This window comes from Takifugu rubripes, chromosome 21 (assembly GCF_901000725.2).
Source record: "Takifugu rubripes chromosome 21, fTakRub1.2, whole genome shotgun sequence".
NCBI classification, from domain to species: Eukaryota; Metazoa; Chordata; class Actinopteri; order Tetraodontiformes; family Tetraodontidae; genus Takifugu; species Takifugu rubripes.
The window spans coordinates 6199405-6216683 of NC_042305.1; the positions used below are offsets into that span (position 1 = coordinate 6199405).

Genomic DNA, 17279 nt, shown 5'->3' on the forward strand with positions numbered 1-17279 from the left:
ATCTTTAATTTTCCCTAAAAAAAAAAAATCCATGTGTTTTTACTTTAGAGCTGCCTGGCTCTGTCCAACTGCTGCCACCTGCTGGATAAAATCAACTTTCTGCCTTCTTCTAGTGTCCTCAGACTGATCCACAGTCAGGCCACGGTAACACACACACACAAACACACACACACACACACACACACACACACGTGTCCTCACACTCCCTCTCTCTCACAGATGATGAATGGGTTCATTCTGGGAAACCGGCGCAGTGTGGCTCATCTGATGCTTCTCCTCCAGGAGGACACCTTGCACCTGGAGTCTCTCCTCCGTCTGAACTGGGAGGAGTGTGTGAGCCACTGGAGGGGTACCAGGGTCCAGCAGATTATACAGAGCTTCAGGTAGGAGATGGATGGGATATACACAGGTCCTGTTGTAGATATCAGCTTCGGTGTTAAAAACCATCCCAGGATCTATAGCCTTTGTCTCATCAGGAGTGTCTGCAACAGTGAAGACCATGATCAGCTGGTCTCAGATCAGCACTTGAGAGAGACTGATAGAATGCTGATACAACACTGCCATGACATCATCGCCTCCATCAGGTGATACTTAGCTGCCATTATCACTCATCTTGTGCTCAGACTGGTCACATGGAACACTAACCAGTTCACTGCTGATGCAGGAAAAAATCAGGCCATGTTGATAACACTTTCAGCTTACACAGCCTTTTTTGGATTAGTGTTTTTATTTGAACTCATGCCAGCATCTGTCTCACAGCTCTCTGGCCCCGCCCACCTGCTCCACCAGCTCCGTCTGTGATTGGTTCAACCAGCTGACAGCAGTTAATCTGCAAATGGGTAAAAGTCTTGGCTCTTGTCAATGTCTCTGTTCTTCTGTGCTGGAGCAGCATATAAAATAGTTTTAACCAAACACTTTATACTCACAGCAGACCTTTATAAAGACTTCCTCCATCAGCTACGATCATCTTACAAACGTCAGTGGGACAATCGATTAGCTGACCTACAGCAGTGTAAGGTACAAATACAGTCTTCCTGTATCAGGACACTCTCCATATGCAGAACTCTACCATACACGCAGATGTGTACTGAACACATTAAAATAGTCTCTAGAAGTGCCTTTTTTGACCTGAGAAACATTGCAAAGATCAGGAAACTACTGATGCGGCATGATGCTGAAAAGTTAGTCCATGCATTTGTTACTTCCAGGCTGGACTATTGTAATTCTTTATTATCAGGGTGTCCAAACAACTCTTTAAGAAGCCTACAGGTGATCCAAAATGCCGCAGCTAGAGTTCTGACAGGTATTGACAAAAGAGATCACATAACTCCTGTACTGGCGTCTCATCATTGGCTGCCCATTAAATTTAGAATAGTTTTTAAAGTTCTTCTTCTGACCTACAAGGTCCTCAGAGGCCTAGCTCCATCCTACCTGGAGGAGCTAGTGACACCTTATCATCCAAATAGACCACTCCGCTCTCAAAATGCTGGTCTACTTGTGGTCCCCAGAGTCTCTAGGGGTAGAATGGGGGGCCGAGCATTTAGCTACCAGGCCCCCCTTTTGTGGAACCAGGTATGGGAAGCTGACTCCATCTCTACTTTTAAAATTAGACTTAAAACCTACCTCTTTGAAAAAGCTTATTATCACTAATTCTGTAGTTCCAGTTACTATCTTAGACAGACAAATGATCATACTTAGGGGGTCGTCTAATTATTAGGTTATCATCCTAGTTATGCTGCTATAGGCCAAGGCTGCCGGGGTCCAGAAACATGATCACCTGACAGGCCTCTGTCACCCCACTGGGTTATGGTCTCTCCTCTCCTCTCCTCTCCTCTCCTCTCCTCTCCTCTCCTCTCCTCTCCTCTCCTCTCCTCTCCTCTCCTCACCAAGTAGACTAGTGATGTTATTTCTTGTGTAGTTTTTCTGCCCCCCCCCTTCTGTATTCATCTACAGGTATTGCCGCCTTCATAAGCTGTATACTGACCTACTGACCTCCGAACCTGCTGTCCCACCCAACTCGACTCTACCGGCAGCTTATCTTAATTAATATAATGTATTTCTATGTTCTACCTATTCTCTCCTCTGCCTGTGCTCCCCCTTCTTCTCTCTCTCTATCCAGCCGGCCATCAGCAGGAGGGTCCCCCTATATGAGCCTGGTCCTGCTCAAGGTTTCTTCCTGTTAAAGGGGAGTTTTTCCTTGCCACTGTTGCTTGTCTGGGGTTAGGCCCTGGGATTCTGGAAAGCGTCTTGAAACAATTCTGATTATAACAGATGCTATATAAATAAAGATTGATCGATTGAACAGCTGTCAGATGAGTGTGTCCTAATCTGGTGATTGACTGATTTGTTCCTGTGTGCTCCTGCAGGAGGCGCTCTCATCGCTGCAACTGTCAGCAGAGCAGGTAAATGCTGTTGTCTCCAATCATCTTCTCTCTCTGATTGGACAGAAGAAGAGTCAGGATGAGAAGCACCTGGCTGCTGTTGAGGTGAGTCACGCTGGCTTGACAGACATGTGGAGTCTTCAGGGTGAGACACACTTTCTGTTTGTCTGTCTGTGTGTGTCCACGTGTGTCTGCAGCTGCAGTGTGATTACACTGCCCGACACACCGTCACTCTGAGCAGGTCTGCCTTTGCTGTAATCAGAGGAGCAGCATTGCTCTGGGAGATGCATAACTATAGGTTACACAGCACACGACAAGACTTGCAGCAACAACTGGAGCAACTCAGAGAGCAACAGCAGCGCCGCATTCAGGTGTGAAGCTGCACAGGTGAAATCATCACCATCACAACATACAGCATTACCTTAGAGGTGATCAGCAGGAACCTCACCTGCACCACCAGTGCTGAGCTGCCTGTGTGCAGGTGTGAGCTTTGCTGTTGTGATGTCAGGTGAACAAGGTGTGTCTCAGTGACCTACTGACTGCACTCCGTCAAGAGAGCAGTGAAGATTCTCTGAAGACCACTATGGACCAAACTTGCTCCTGCCTGCAGACCTTCACCCACAGGTGCCCACACAGCCCAGAATATATCCCTGGACTTATATATCATCAGGGTGTGTGTGTGTGTGTGTGTGTGTGTGTGTGTGTGTGCGTGCGTGCGTGCGTGCGTGCGTGCGTGCGTGCGTGCGTGCGTGCGTGCGTGCGTGTGTGTTACAGCTACAGAAAATGTATCTCTGAACAGTATCAGCTGTTGGATCTCCTACCATCTCTCCATGTGGAAGAGTTCCTCTCCTACAGCAACAATCTCAGATCTTTCTTCCAAGTCAACCCTCCCATCATACTGGTAACCATAGAATCCCTAGCTCTTTTACACACATCCACACACATCTGCCTACACTCGAGTCAGCTCTTGGTGATTTTGATGATCCTGAACAGCCTGTGTACCTGATTGATCAGCTGATTGATCAACTGTTGCTGACTGAACAGAACCATCAGTGCAAGATTTGGGATCATCTGACTGATACGTTAACAAATAAATATAACTGTAATATTGGTCTTCAGAATCAGAAACAGCTGAACATACTCCTCCCGTCATGGAGCAGAGCAACCACAGAGGGTTAGTGCAGACCATCCAAGTTTGACTTTGTTTGACCTGGTTTCTTCAAATTCAACTGGTTCTCCAACTGGTTCTTTTTCCTTTTGCAGAGGTAAATGCAGAAAAAATTGAGGAACCACAAGAGTTGATCCATCAAAATGAGCCTTGTGCTTTAAAGACACGTGAGGATTGGCTGTCTGAGGTAACATTTGGACCCGTGATCAAAACTTCTGCCTCTGGTTCCTGGAGACAGAAACTAGTATGAGAGTTTGCAGGCAGAGTCTTCCCTACTGGAGCTCTATGACACCAGCAGTCAAGTCCCAGTCCTATTATCTGAGAGCGTTACTCATACCTGCCCTGCCTTCCGGTGCCCTGCCCATGACCCACTCCAGAAAACACGCCTGAGCTTCTTTCCCATGGAGCTGCTTGAAGAAGAACTCAGCAGGTACACACCAGTGTACACCAGAACAGACCAGCATATAAGGCAGCTTTCCTAAAGCAGAAACACACTTATAAATACAGGCTGTTCACCATCTACACAAACGCCTGGGTCTCACCTTCTCACCTTAACTGGGTCTTCCAGGATGAGGATTCTGTTCTTGGAGCATTTGGAACAGCACCTTCATGATGTCATTAATTGTGCTGTCACCACGGTGACAGAAAATAAAGAAGTGATATGTTTGGAGCAGCAGCTAATGTTGAAACAGATGAACCTAGAACACATCCAGACCAGAATATACCAACCACGACTGGGTACTACACACACACACAGACTCACACACACAAACACACACACACTTGCTTATGACATTGTTTATCAGCTGAGCTGCAGCATCACACACACTGTGTGGACCTTCACTGTGAGGAGCTCCGTGCTGTGGTGGCCTCATGTCAGGCAGAGCTTCAGGAGCTGCAGTCCTCCATCAGGAGAAGAAACAATGACTTTGTTGTCATGGTAATAAATATGGAGCATGCTCTCATGACAAAAAACAGCAGCCAGTTGTAAGTATTGATCCTTGAGTCAGTGGCGACTGTTTGAAACACCAGTTTAACTCTGTCTCTCTGCAGGCTGGACAGTTTTAGCTCCACCCTGCAGGAGCGTCTGGACACACACATGAAACATACTCAGGACTGCCAGAGCAGCTGTTGCCACATGGTCCAGCTGAGACTGGAGGAGATCGGAGCCAACGTTACGCAACACCTCAGCTCCTTTAGGTAAGACCTAGAATGGATCTTTAAGCCAGGTCAGTTGGGGGTGGATGCCTGATCACACAATGCTTGGTTGCAGGTTTTTTAGTGAAGGAGGAAATTTTGCACCTCAGGAGGTAAAGGTGTTTCAGAGAAGACTTACAGAGGAGATTAAAATGCTGACTGTGTCAGAAGAGAATATCTACAGAGAGCAGGAGGAGTTCCAGCTCACAAGTTTCCAGCAGGTATCCACAGGACCGACATGCTGAAAAATGTTTTGTCTTTTTATAGCTTCAGCTCATAGACTGGTTTCTATGCTGTTTCTGCTGGACCTCGGTGCTGCTTTTGACACAGTTGATCACAGCATCCTGTTACAGAGACTGGAACATGTGATTGGGATTAGAGGGGCAGCACTAGACTGGTTTAGATCATATTTATCAGATAGATACCAGTTTGCTCATGTCCATGGTGTTCCCTCTTCATACAGTAGGGTTAGCCATGAAGTTCCACAAGGTTCTGTACTTGGACCAATCCTTTTCACCTTGTACATGGTTCCCTTAGGGAACATTATTCGGCAGCATGGGATAAATTTTCATTGTTATGCTGATGACACTCAGCTTTATTTATCCATGAAACCAGAGGAGACAGAGAAGTTAGTGAAGCTTCAGACCTGTTTTAAAGACATAAAGTCCTGGATGTCTTCAAATTTCCTCCTCCTTAACTCAGGAAAAACTGAGGTCATGGTGTTTGGTCCTGAACCTCTCAGGGATAGATTAGATCACATGATCACTCTAGATAGTATCTCATTAACATTCCTCACAGAGTGACTACTCTGTGAGGAATCTTGGAGTAACTTTTGACCAAAATCTGTCCTTTAACTCACACATTAAATTAGTCTCTAGAAGTGACTTTTTTCATTTGAGGAACATCACAAGGATTAGTAAACTACTGACATGGCAAGATGCTGAAAAGTTGGTCCATGCATTTGTTACTTCCAGGCTGGACTTTTGTAATTCTTTATTATCAGGGTGTCCAAACAACTCTTTAAGAAGCCTCCAGGTGATCCAAAATGCTGCAGCCAGAGTTCTGACAGGTATTGACAAAAGAGATCACATAACTCCTGTACTGGCGTCTCTTCATTGGCTGCCTGTTAAATTTAGAATAATTTTTAACTTTTGACCTACAAGGTCCTCAGAGGCCTAGCTCCATCCTACCTGGAGGAGCTAGTGACACCTTACCAGCCCAGTAGACTGCATACTGACCTCCGACCCCGCTGACCCACTCAACCGGCAGCTTATTCAATTCAATTCAATTCAATTCAATTCAATATAAAGTATTTTTGTATGTATTTCTATGCTCTATGCCTCTCCTCTCCCCTCCCCTCCCCTCCCCTTTGACCCAGCCTTCAAACGAGACAGAAGAAACGCTTCTTGACATGCTGCCAGTTAGCTGCTAATAACCTGCTCCACACTCTCCACCAGGTAAAGGAGGTGGCCGACCGGCTGCAGGAGAAGATCAATCTACTCAAGCCTGAGGTCAAACTCAGGGAAAAGGTCCAGAAAATGATGAGGACAACTCAACTTCTTCTGAAGACCGAGGTGCCCGTCAGTCAGTTGGTCGGACGGTCAGTCAGTCGGTTACGACTGACCGACCTACTGACCAACGCACTGTGCCTCTATTAAACAGGTAGACATCAGTAACCAGCAATATTCACTAATCAGCAGAAGGCTGGTCAGTTTAAAGATGATGATGGCGGATTCACAGGTACAAACATCATTCATTCTATTGTTTGTTCACTGTCTTATAATAATAATAATACTAATAATAATGTTGAGAATGCTGACATTATTTTGTTATTATTATTACTGTTATTATTATTGTTGCCATTGCTAATAATAATAATTATAATAATAACAACAACAATAATAATAATAGGTCAGTAGTAGTAGTAGTAGTATTGTCTAAATGTAGTTGTAGTCATCTCTGACTTATAGCTCTGTACATTGACCTGTTCACACTCATCTCATGGATGTAACCACTGTACTATTCACCTCAGATGTCTGGCTCTCTGCAGGTGTGCCCCCATCAGGTGTCTTCTCATGCGTTAGCAGTGAGTAACCACTTGAGGAAGTATTGTCGGGACATGGACGTTTCACTGGTAGTTACCTTCATGCTGTCATCTGTCTATCATGGGTCTACCTTCATAATCCTCACCTGTCTATCATGGGTCTACCTTTATGCTGTCACCTGTCTGTCTATCATGAGTCTACCATCGTTATCCTCACCTGCCTATCTATCATGTGTCTGCCTTCAAGGTTTTGGGTATTTTATGTTCACTGCACAGAAAAGCATCAGAGGGTCTCCTAAAAAGAAGCAGATGCGGAACATGTCTTCACCTGCTGCACTGCAACCGGTCAGGGGGGCTGCGGACCTCCTGGAGGACCCGGTTGTGGGTGTCATCAGGTCACTGAACAGGTATAACAGACCACATTAACAATAAATTGAGTATTGTCAAGTACAGCATAGAGAAGTAATCCTGGTCTTCTGTCATTTTAGATTGTGTTCAGTCCAAGATGCTGTAGCAGAACGAGAAATATCAGTTACAGGTAGAACTTCACATCTGATTCTTTACATCTGTCCAGAATAACTGAGCTTCACTGGGCCCAGTGTACTGTGATGAACTACAGTCCATTTGCTGTTTGCTTTCTACAATGACTGCACAGGATAAAGTCGCCAACACTGCAAATGTTCACATCTGAGCTCTGACATAAACACCTGCCACTTCCCAATAGATTATTTTACTACTGCCTTTATTCCTCACATGGTGCTTCTATGACTCAGCAGTGCAGAGTCCAGTCCATCAACCCAGAAAGACTCCAGTCCAGCAACCTGGAGGGAAAGAGGTGGAGTCTTTTAGTACACTATGGTACACACACTTTATTTATGCAACATCTGTTGAAATCATAATACCCACAACACAGGAGGAGTGGTGCTCCCTGCTAAGGGGTACTCAGTTCTTCTTTACCTGAGTCTTTGTGTTTCAGCTCCTTTTTTTCCAGAGTGACGTCTGTGCTGTCGACAGCAAACGATGAGATCCTGCTGGTTGGTCAGGTGATTTAAAAGTTCACAGACAGCATCATTCTTACAGTTACACTGTGACACACTTCACTCCTTTAATGGGATTTCAGGACTTCTATAGAAGTGAGCGGTCCGCTCTTGGCGACTTCCTCCTGCTCCCAGATACTTTAGACAAGTGGGCTGAAAGCCATCAGATGGGGCTGCTGGGATACCAGGAACACGCCAACATGTTTCTAAGCAAGAGGAGAGAAGGTAGCCTATTATCTGCACACTTGTTAAGACCAACACTGCCCTCTGACCCTCATGTCCTCTCTGTCTATCAGAGCTCGAACACCTGGTGTGCAGCCTCGATGAGTTGCTGAGATCTTTACCCTCAGTAATGATTAGTATCCATGAGCAGCAACAGTGCACGAAGCTTAAAGAGGATGTGGACAGAGTCAGATTTAAACTTGAGGAGACCCTTATCTGGAGCCAGAAGGAAATGGTGAGCAGGAGTCTGACATTGGCAAACTAGAGCTCTTTATCCAACTTTCCTGTTATCTCTAAAGTTCTTGAGAAGGTGCTGGTGTCAGTTACTCAACCTCCTACATAGGAACAGTCTGAGATGTTCCAGCTCAGCACTTGTTAAAGTTCCCGATGATCTTCTAACAGCATTAGACAGTCCATGGACTGTATTCTCTGCTGTTGACAAGGATCTGGACTTGGACCAGTCCTGTTCACTTTGTACCTGCTTCCCTTAGGAAACAGTCATATTTGGTCCAAAACACTTGAGACAAAAATCAGCCAATATCATCTCTTCTCTCCTCTCCTCTCCTCTCCTCTCCTCTCCTCTCCTCTCCTCTCCTCTCCTCTCCTCTCCTCTCCTCTCCTCTCCTCTCCTCTCCTCTCCTCTCCCCTCCCCACCCCTACTCTACCCTACTCTGCCCTACAGGAGCAGGTTGTCCAACAGTTGGGGCCATCATTGACAAATGAGGAGCTGAGGAGGTTGAATGAGAGAGAGGAGCTCAGACAGCAGCAGATGCAAGGCAACATTTGTGACACACACCTGCAAATTCAGGTAGGTTCAAAAGGTGTCCAGAGAAAGAATATGTGACTGTTGTCTGTTCTTAAGAAAAAGCTCAGTCAATCTGACAACAAAAGGAACACTTTTTACCCCTTAACCAAGTTTTATACCTAGGTCTTTGCTTCCACACAGGTGGTTGAACCTATGTTTCTCACAGAAACTAAAACAGGATCACTTTTGAGGAGAAAAACAAATATGAAGGATGACTGACGCGACATATGTTTGATATCCAATGAAATCATTTCAATTTATTATCTGATTTCAGAAATGTGTCCAGGTGAGACAGGAGACATTTGTGAGTTCATTGGAGTCTCTGACAGAGAAGCTGCTGGAGTTGATGTTCATACCTGACGGTAATCTTTGATTTACCTCCCCCTGGATGCGCCACTGTGTTTACAATACTGACCCACTGAACTGTTTGTTTCCATAGAAATGGAGGATATCCTAGTGCATCGCTCTCCTGGTGGCAGCACTGTTACCATGGATTCAGACACAACACAAACGTGTACAGTCAGCAGGTCAAAACAGACCTATGATTCGATACTGCCAGCTGAGCAGGTCCTCTTACTAATCTATGTGTCTTCTTGACCCCCAACAACAGATCTGATGACCCTGCACCCATTGTCACCATAGCAACTGCAGCAACCAACAGTTATTCAGGAACACACCTGCTTGTGATGGAGCCGAGAGACACAGCTATAAAGGTACACACAGGCTCAAATAATGCGAGCATTTGTAAAGCACAAACTCAGCCTCTCTCACATATTTTTGTGTGTGTGTGTGTGTGTGTGTGTGTGTGTGTGTGTGTGTGTTTTCAGAGGTTTCAGCAGTTGATTATATCAGAATTATCAAAGTCAGATGACAGCAAACAACAATACCTGAGTGAACTGCAGAAGTGGAACATGGACTGGAGTCATCATATCAACACCATAATACACACAGACTGACAGACACCCACACACAACTGTGATTGGATCAGATGGCCACTTCACCTGTGTGAATAAACCTGCTGTAGCAGCCATGTTTGTCTGCTGTTTTTGGCTTAAAGTGTTAGTGATTTGTTGTATTAAGGTCAGGATTAGTGTTGGGTTTGGGTTTGGTTTAGGGTTAGGATTGGGGTTTAGAGTTGAGGTTAGGGTTAGGGTTGGGGTTAGTGTTCAGGGTTTAGGGTTAAAACTTGATTGCACTGGCCTACTGATCTGAGGAGTGTGTGCAAGTGGAGGAGAGGGAAGGCTGAAGTCCTCCCACTGGGGATCTGGCTTCAAGACTAGGCCTGGACAGAAGAGGAAAGAGAGCCCCCCATTGGACATACATGAAAAGAAATTTTTGAATTTTTTTTATCTTTTTACTCACTCACTTTCTACCGCTTGTTCCTCCACTGAGGGTAGTGGGGGGACTGGAGCCTATCCGAGCTCAATGGGCGGAGGCAGGGTACAGCCTGGACTGGACGCCAGTCAATAGCAGGGCTAACACATATAGACAAACAACCATTCTCTCTCACACTCACACCTACGGGCAATTTTAGAGTTTCCAATTAGCCTAATCCCCAATCATGCATGTCTTTGGACTGTGGGAGGAAGCCTGAGTACCCGGAGAAAACCCACGCAGGCACAGGGAGAACATGCAAACTCCACACAGAAAGTTCCCAATTAATCCCAACCGGGGATCGAACCCGGGGCCTTCTTGCTGTGAGGCCACAGTGCTAACCACCACACTACTGTGCCGCCCTTTTCATCTTTTTAGAAAAGTAAATATAAAAATAAAAGATAATTTGATAAATATAATACAATAAATAAAATAGGTATGTAAATAAATAAATAAAATTAATCAAGCCATAAAAAATAAAAGAATAGTGAGGTAGAGGCGCAGAATTAAAAAGTGCTAAAAATGAGTGCTATAAAATCCTTACACCAATAACACTCCATAAAATCAAACAATGCAAGCTGCCCCCAAGAAACATTTTTTTTGTTAGAAAGAGAGGGTTTAATACATCCATCCATCCATCCTCTACCGCTTATGCGGGGTCGGGTCGCGGGGGCAGCAGCCTAAGAAGAGAAGCCCAGACTTCCCCCTCCCCAGCTACTTCTTCCAGCTCATCCAGGGGGATCCCCAGGCATTCCCAGACCAGTTAAGAGACATAGTCTCTCCAACGTGTCCTGGGTCTTCCCAGGGACATGCCCTGAACACCTCACCAGGGAGGCATCCAGGGGGCATGCTAACTAGATGCCCAAGCCACCTCATCTGGCTCCTCTCAACGCGGAGGAGCAGTGGCTCTACTCCGAGCTCCTCCCGGATGGCAGAGCTTTTCACCCTATCTCTAAGGGAGAGCCCAGTCACCCTACGGAGGAAGCTCATTTCGGCCGCTTATACCCGTGATCTTGTTCCTTCGGTCATTACCCAAAGCTCATGACCATAGGTGGGGGTAGGAATGAAGATCAACTGGTGCAGCGTCCACATTACCGATCCGCCTGTCGATCTCCTGCTCCATTCTTTCCTCACTCTTGAACAAGACCCCAAGGTATTTGAACTCCTGCACTTGGGGCAGGATCTCCTCCTTGACCCGGAGAAGGCACCCACCTTTTTCCGGTTGAGAACCATGGCCTCGGATTTGGAGGTGATGATTTTCATCCCAGCCGCTTCATACGCGACGGCGAACCGATCGAGTGATCATTGGAGGTCACAGGCCAAAGAGGCCAACAGGACCACATCATCTGCAAAGAGCAGAGACCCGATCCTGAGGTCAACAAACCGAACCGCCTCAACACCATGACTGCACCTAGAAATTCTGTCCATAAAAGTTATGAACAGAATCGGTGACAAAGGGCAGCCCTGGTGGAGACCAACCCCCAATGGAAATGAGTTTGACTTACTGCCAGCAATGCGGACCAAACTCTGACACCGATCGTACAGGGAGCGGGCGGCCCGTATCAGGGGGCCCGACACCCCGTACTCTCGGAGGACCCCCCACAGGACCCCCCGAGGGACACAGTCGAATGCCTTCTCCAAGTCCACAAAACACATGTGGAATGGTTGGGCAAACTCCCATGCACCCTTGAAGACCCTGCTGAGGGTGTAGAGCTGGTCCACCGTTCCACACCCAGGATGAAAACCACATTGCTCCTCCTGAATCCAAGGTTCGACTATCCGGCGGACCCTCCTCTCCAGTACCCCTGAATAGACCTTACCAGGAAGGCTGAGGAGTATGATCCCCCTATAGTTGGAACACACCCTCCGGTCCCCCTTTCGGCATCCTTCCCCACCATCGGAGCCAACTCACCACCAGGTGGTGATCTGTTGACCGCCCCTCTCTTCACCCGAGTGTCCAGAACATGCAGCTGCAAATCCGATGACGTGACCACAAAGTCGATCATCGATCTGCAGCCTAAGGTGTCCTGGTGCCAAGTGCACGTGTGGATGCCTTTATGCCTGAACAAGGTGTTTTTTATGGACAATCTGAGACGAGCACAGAAGTCCAATTACAAAACACCATTGAGGTTCAGATCAGGGGGGCCGTTCTTCCCAATCACACCTCTCCAGGTCACACTGTCGCTGCCAACGTGAACTTTGAAGTCACCCAGGAGGACGAGGGAGCCCCCAGCAGGAGCGCTCTCCAGCACTCCCTCTAAGGATTCCAAAAAGGGTGGATACGCTGAACTGCTGTTTGGGCCATAGGCACAAACAACAGTCAGGATCCGTCCCCCCACCCAAAGGCGTAAACCAGGGTAAACTCCAATATACAGGCACTGAGCATGGGTGGCCCTACCAGGGGCATAAAGACCCAGACAACGGAGCTCCTAGGATCATTGGGACACGCAAACCCCTCCACCACGATAAGGTGGCAGCCCAGAAGGCGGGATTTATATAAAGGAGCAACCGAGGCAAAAACAAAAGGGGAGGTGGACAACGGGGGGACGGGGAGTGTTCATTTAGGCCTCTTGGTATCACTGCCCAATTTGTTAATCCACAGTCTTTCAGCTCTCTTCTATTGCCCACATGTCCAATGGTCATTCTTTTCTAAGCCAGCGATAATGAGGTGGCTGTTCGGGTGTAACTGGAAGTGTTTGACCAAGTGTGTGCCAAGTTGACCTCCTGCTATGTTAAAGAGATGTTGAGTGAGGCGGGTGTTTAGAGAGTTCTGTGTTTCACCTATTTGGTGTTTCTGGCAGAGAGTGATGATATAAATTACATTGGTGGTGCGGATGGAAATAGAGACCAGGGTGGGGAAAGCTGTGCCAGTATGTGAGTTGTGAATGAATTTCTTGTTCTTATAGTGCTGGTTGTGTTTAGGTTGAGTGTGATCTGAATATTTGGATCTAGTGAGTTTGGAGTGAAGGCTCTTATTTTTCCTGCAGGCTGAGATGGTTTCATGATTCTGAAAGGCCGGGTGTTGGGACTGCATGTTATTAAATTTTGATTGATGCTGGCCTGTAGTGCTATAGGGAAAGAGGTGTGTTTTTGGAGAATGAGCTGGGATGTTTGTTTGTGTTTTGGTTAGGGTTAGGGTGACCTCAGGATTTGACCTCAGGTTTGGTGACCTCAGGATCGGGTCTCTGCTTTTTGCAGATGATGTGGTCCTGTTGGCGTCATCGGCCCGTGACCTCCAACTATCACTGGATTGGTTCGCCGCCACATGTGAAGCGGCTGGGATGAAAATCAGCACCTCCAAATCCGAGGCCATGGTTCTCGATGATGTCGGACTCCATAGCATTCTCTGGTCCCCTCCCCAATCTGGCCAGCGATGAGATGTTTAGTCATCGCTTCGTCGCTGGCTGTCACGGTGGTGCCCCGATAACCAGGTGGCCTTTATAGACAATTGGAGCACCTTTTGGGGAAAACCTGGTCTGATTAGGAGAGACGGTGTCCATCCCACACGGGATGGTGCCTCTCTCATTTCTAGTAATCTGGCGAATTTTATTAGACCCAAAGTGACCTGACAATCCAGGGTCCAGACCAGAATGCAGAGTTGTAGTCTTACACAGCTGCTTCCATAGAACCCTCATCCACCAACAATAACATATTTAACACTATAGAGGTAGTCTCTGTTCCATGGTTAAAAGTTCACCAAGCACAGAGCAGGGGAGCGGTCAATCACCAAAATCTTATTAAAATTAATACTGAAGCACAAGTTGGAGAAACTAATATCACAATTAAGTGTGGACTGTTAAATATTAGATCTCTTTTGTGTAAATGCCTGTTAGTGCACGACCTGATAGCGGATCATCACATTGATTTATTTTGTCTTACTGAGACCTGGCTTCAGGAGGAGGAGTATGTGAGCTTAAATGAATCTACTCCTCCTACCCATCTTAATTATCATATTCCACGTGTTACTGGTCGAGGAGGGGGAGTGGCAGCAATCTATCACTCCAAGTTATTAATTAATCCTAGACCAAAATATGGCTCCAGTTCATTTGAAAGCCTGACTCTTGGCATCACCCATCTGAACTGGAAGATAGAAAAGCCACTTTTGTTTGTAGTTGTATATCGGCCCCCTGCTGGGCCACATTCAGAGTTCCTGTCTGAATTCTCTGATTTCTTATCTGACTTGGTCCTTAGAACAGACAAAGTCATTGTAATTGGAGACATTAATATCCATGTTATAACGATGTTGTGACGTTGTAAATGACAACTTTAGAAATGGCTTCATTTCATTACTGGAGTCAGTTGGTTTCCTCCAGCAGATAAACCAACCAACTCATAGCTTCAACCACACCTTAGATCTAGTTCTGACTTATGGTGTTGAGGTAGAACATGTGTCAGTGTTCCCTCAGAACCCACTCCTGTCAGACCATTCTTTGATCACTTTCACATTTATGATTAAGGATTCTTCTATGCTCAGAACAAAGTCTTACTATAGCAGATGTCTTTCAGATAATGCTGTAGCTAAGTTTAAGGAAGTGATCCCTGTGCTGATCCCAGGACCACCGTGTGTTTCCCCAGGGATCAGTCATTTTAATCTTAGCCATGCTGAGGTTGACTCTATTGCTGAAGGTGCAGCAACCTCACTGAGAATCACGCTTGATTCTGTTGCCCCCCTGAAAAAGAAAATAGTAAATAAGAGGAGGTGTGCCCCCTGGTATAATTCACATATCAGGACCCTCAAGCAGGAAGTGCGAAGACTGGAAAGGAAGTGGCATTCTTGTAAAATAGACAGCTACCATGTAGCCTGGAAAGACTGTCTATTAGTTTACAAAAAGGCCCTTTGCAAGGCTAGAACAGCTTATTTTTCTTCTTTGATTGAGGAAAATAAGAGCAACCCCAGGTTTCTTTTCAGCACTGTGGCCAAAGTAACTAAGAGTCACAGTGTTTTAGATCCACGTATCCCTTCTTCCCTTAGTGGTGAAGACTTCATGAGCTTCTTCACTGATAAAGTTCTAGCTATCAGAGAGAAAGCTAACCAGGCCATCCCAACAACTGGACCATCACCAGATGTGCCAACTGTGGGAACATACAGGGTCTCCAACGAGCCCTTAAGCTCCTTCAGCCCTATATATTTTTCTGAGGCGTCATCGCTAATTCAGAAATCCAAGACCACCACGTGTCTTTTAGATCCCATCCCAACACACCCGTTGAAGGATGTTTTACCATTGATAGGCAGTTCTATCCTGGACCAGATCAATGGTTCTTTAGTGTCAGGTTATGTACCCCAGTCCTACAAGGTGGCAGTGATTAAGCCGTTGCTTAAAAAACCATCACTGGATCCTGATGTCTTAGCAAATTATAGGCCAATATCCAACCTTCCTTTTATCTCTAAAGTTCTAGAGAAGGTGGTGGTGACTCAGTTACTGGAGCACCTGCAGAGGAACAACCTGTTTGAGATGTTTCAGTCAGGCTTTAGAGCTCACCACAGCACAGAAACAGCACTTGATCTTCTCATAGCTTCCGATCATGGACTGGTCTCAATGCTGGTTCTGCTGGACCTCAGTGCTGCTTTTGATACAGTTGATCCCAGCATCCTGTTACAGAGACTGGAACATGTGATTGGGATTAAAGGGACAGCACTAGACTGGTTTAGATCATACTTATCTGATAGATACCAGTTTGCCCATGTCCATGGTGTTCCCTCCTCATACAGTAGGGCTAGCCATGGAGTTCCTCAAGGTTCTGTACTCGGACCAATCCTCTTCACATTGCACATGCTTCGCTTAGGGAACATTATTCGGCAGCATGGGATAAATTTTCATTGTTATGCTGATGACACTCAGCTCTATTTATCCATGAAACCAGAGGAGACAGAGAAGTTAGTGAAGCTCCAGACCTGTCTTAAAGACATAAAGTCCTGGATGTCTTCAAATTTCCTCCTCCTTAACCCAGGAAAAACTGAGGTCATGGTGTTTGGTCCTGAACCTCTCTGGGATAGATTAGATCACATGATCACTCTAGATGGTATCTCATTAACACCTAGTCTCTCTGTGAGGAATCTAGGAGTAAATTTTGATCAAAATCTCTCCTTCAACTCACACATGAAATGAATCTCTAGAAGTGCCTTTTTTCACTCGAGGAACATCACAAAGATCAGGAAGCTGCTGACGCGGCATGATGCTGAAAAGTTAGTCCATGCATTTGTTACTTCCAGGCTGGACTACTGTAACTCTTTATTATCAGGGTGTCCAAACAACTCTTTAAGAAGCCTCCAGTTGATCCAAAATGCTGCAGCCAGAGTTCTGACAGGTATTGACAAAAGAGATCACATTACTCCTGTACTGGCGTCGCTTCATTGGCTGCCCGTTAAATTTAGAATAATTTTTAAAACCCTTCTTTTGACCTACAAGGTCCTCAGAGGCCTAGCTCCATCCTACCTGGAGGAGCTAGTGATACCTTATCAGCCCAATAGACCGCTCCGCTCTCAGAATGCTGGTCTACTTGTGGTTCCCAGAGTTTCTAGGAGTAGAATGGGGGGCCGAGCATTTAGCTACCAGGCCCCCCTGCTATGGAACCAGCTCCCTGTCCAGGTACGGGAGGCTGACTCCATCGCTACTTTTAAGATCAGACTCAAAACCTACCTCTTTGAAAAAGCTTATTGTTACTAATTCAGTAGTTCCAGTTACTATCATAGACAGACAAATTATCATACTTAGGGGGTCATCTAATCGTTAGGTCACATCTTAGTTATGCTGTTATAGGCCAAGGCTGCCGGGGTCCGGAAACATGATCACCTGACAGGCCTCTGTCCCTCCACTGGGTCATGGTTTCCTCTCCTCTCCTCTCATTTCCTCTCCTTTCCTCTCCTCATCAAGCAGACTAGTTATGCTGATTCTTGTGGAGTTCTTCTGCCCCCCCCCCCCTATTTATTTACAGGTATCGCCGCCCTCGGAGCTGCATAATGACCTCCGGGCCCCGCTGAATATGATTGTATATAATATTTTTTGTGTGTGTTTCTGTGCTCTGTGCCTCTCCTCTCCTCTCCTCTCCTCTC

At 46.2% G+C, this 17279-nt stretch overlaps 1 protein-coding gene across 11 annotated transcripts in view; it reads left to right on the forward strand.

Moving 5' to 3' along the window:
• The window catches only part of ccdc180 (coiled-coil domain containing 180), a 19639-nt gene extending 9740 nt beyond the window's left edge, over positions 1 to 9899 (forward strand). For 3 of the 11 annotated variants that reach the window (XM_029829356.1, XM_029829355.1, XM_029829357.1), the window contains 29 exons: positions 49 to 144; positions 220 to 383; positions 477 to 584; positions 760 to 839; positions 929 to 1017; positions 2367 to 2486; positions 2579 to 2752; positions 2890 to 3282; positions 3501 to 3555; positions 3645 to 3736; positions 3810 to 3979; positions 4118 to 4287; positions 4356 to 4536; positions 4603 to 4749; positions 4823 to 4967; positions 6204 to 6320; positions 6409 to 6486; positions 6797 to 6880; positions 7067 to 7197; positions 7279 to 7328; positions 7564 to 7648; positions 7767 to 7833; positions 7911 to 8052; positions 8124 to 8284; positions 8732 to 8857; positions 9129 to 9216; positions 9294 to 9381; positions 9465 to 9567; positions 9682 to 9899. In XM_029829356.1, the coding sequence (XP_029685216.1) occupies positions 49 to 144; positions 220 to 383; positions 477 to 584; positions 760 to 839; positions 929 to 1017; positions 2367 to 2486; positions 2579 to 2752; positions 2890 to 3282; positions 3501 to 3555; positions 3645 to 3736; positions 3810 to 3979; positions 4118 to 4287; positions 4356 to 4536; positions 4603 to 4749; positions 4823 to 4967; positions 6204 to 6320; positions 6409 to 6486; positions 6797 to 6880; positions 7067 to 7197; positions 7279 to 7328; positions 7564 to 7648; positions 7767 to 7833; positions 7911 to 8052; positions 8124 to 8284; positions 8732 to 8857; positions 9129 to 9216; positions 9294 to 9381; positions 9465 to 9567; positions 9682 to 9810 (3633 nt within the window). In that variant the 3' untranslated portion in view covers positions 9811 to 9899. Of the gene's footprint in view, positions 1 to 48; positions 145 to 219; positions 384 to 476; positions 585 to 759; positions 840 to 928; positions 1018 to 2366; positions 2487 to 2578; positions 2753 to 2889; positions 3283 to 3500; positions 3556 to 3644; positions 3737 to 3809; positions 3980 to 4117; positions 4288 to 4355; positions 4537 to 4602; positions 4750 to 4822; positions 4968 to 6203; positions 6321 to 6408; positions 6487 to 6796; positions 6881 to 7066; positions 7198 to 7278; positions 7329 to 7563; positions 7649 to 7766; positions 7834 to 7910; positions 8053 to 8123; positions 8285 to 8731; positions 8858 to 9128; positions 9217 to 9293; positions 9382 to 9464; positions 9568 to 9681 lie in introns of those variants that run through there. The other 8 variants (XM_029829361.1, XM_029829359.1, XM_029829358.1 and 5 more) reach the window with 8 other exon arrangements.
• The last annotated feature ends 7380 nt before the right edge of the window (positions 9900 to 17279 follow it).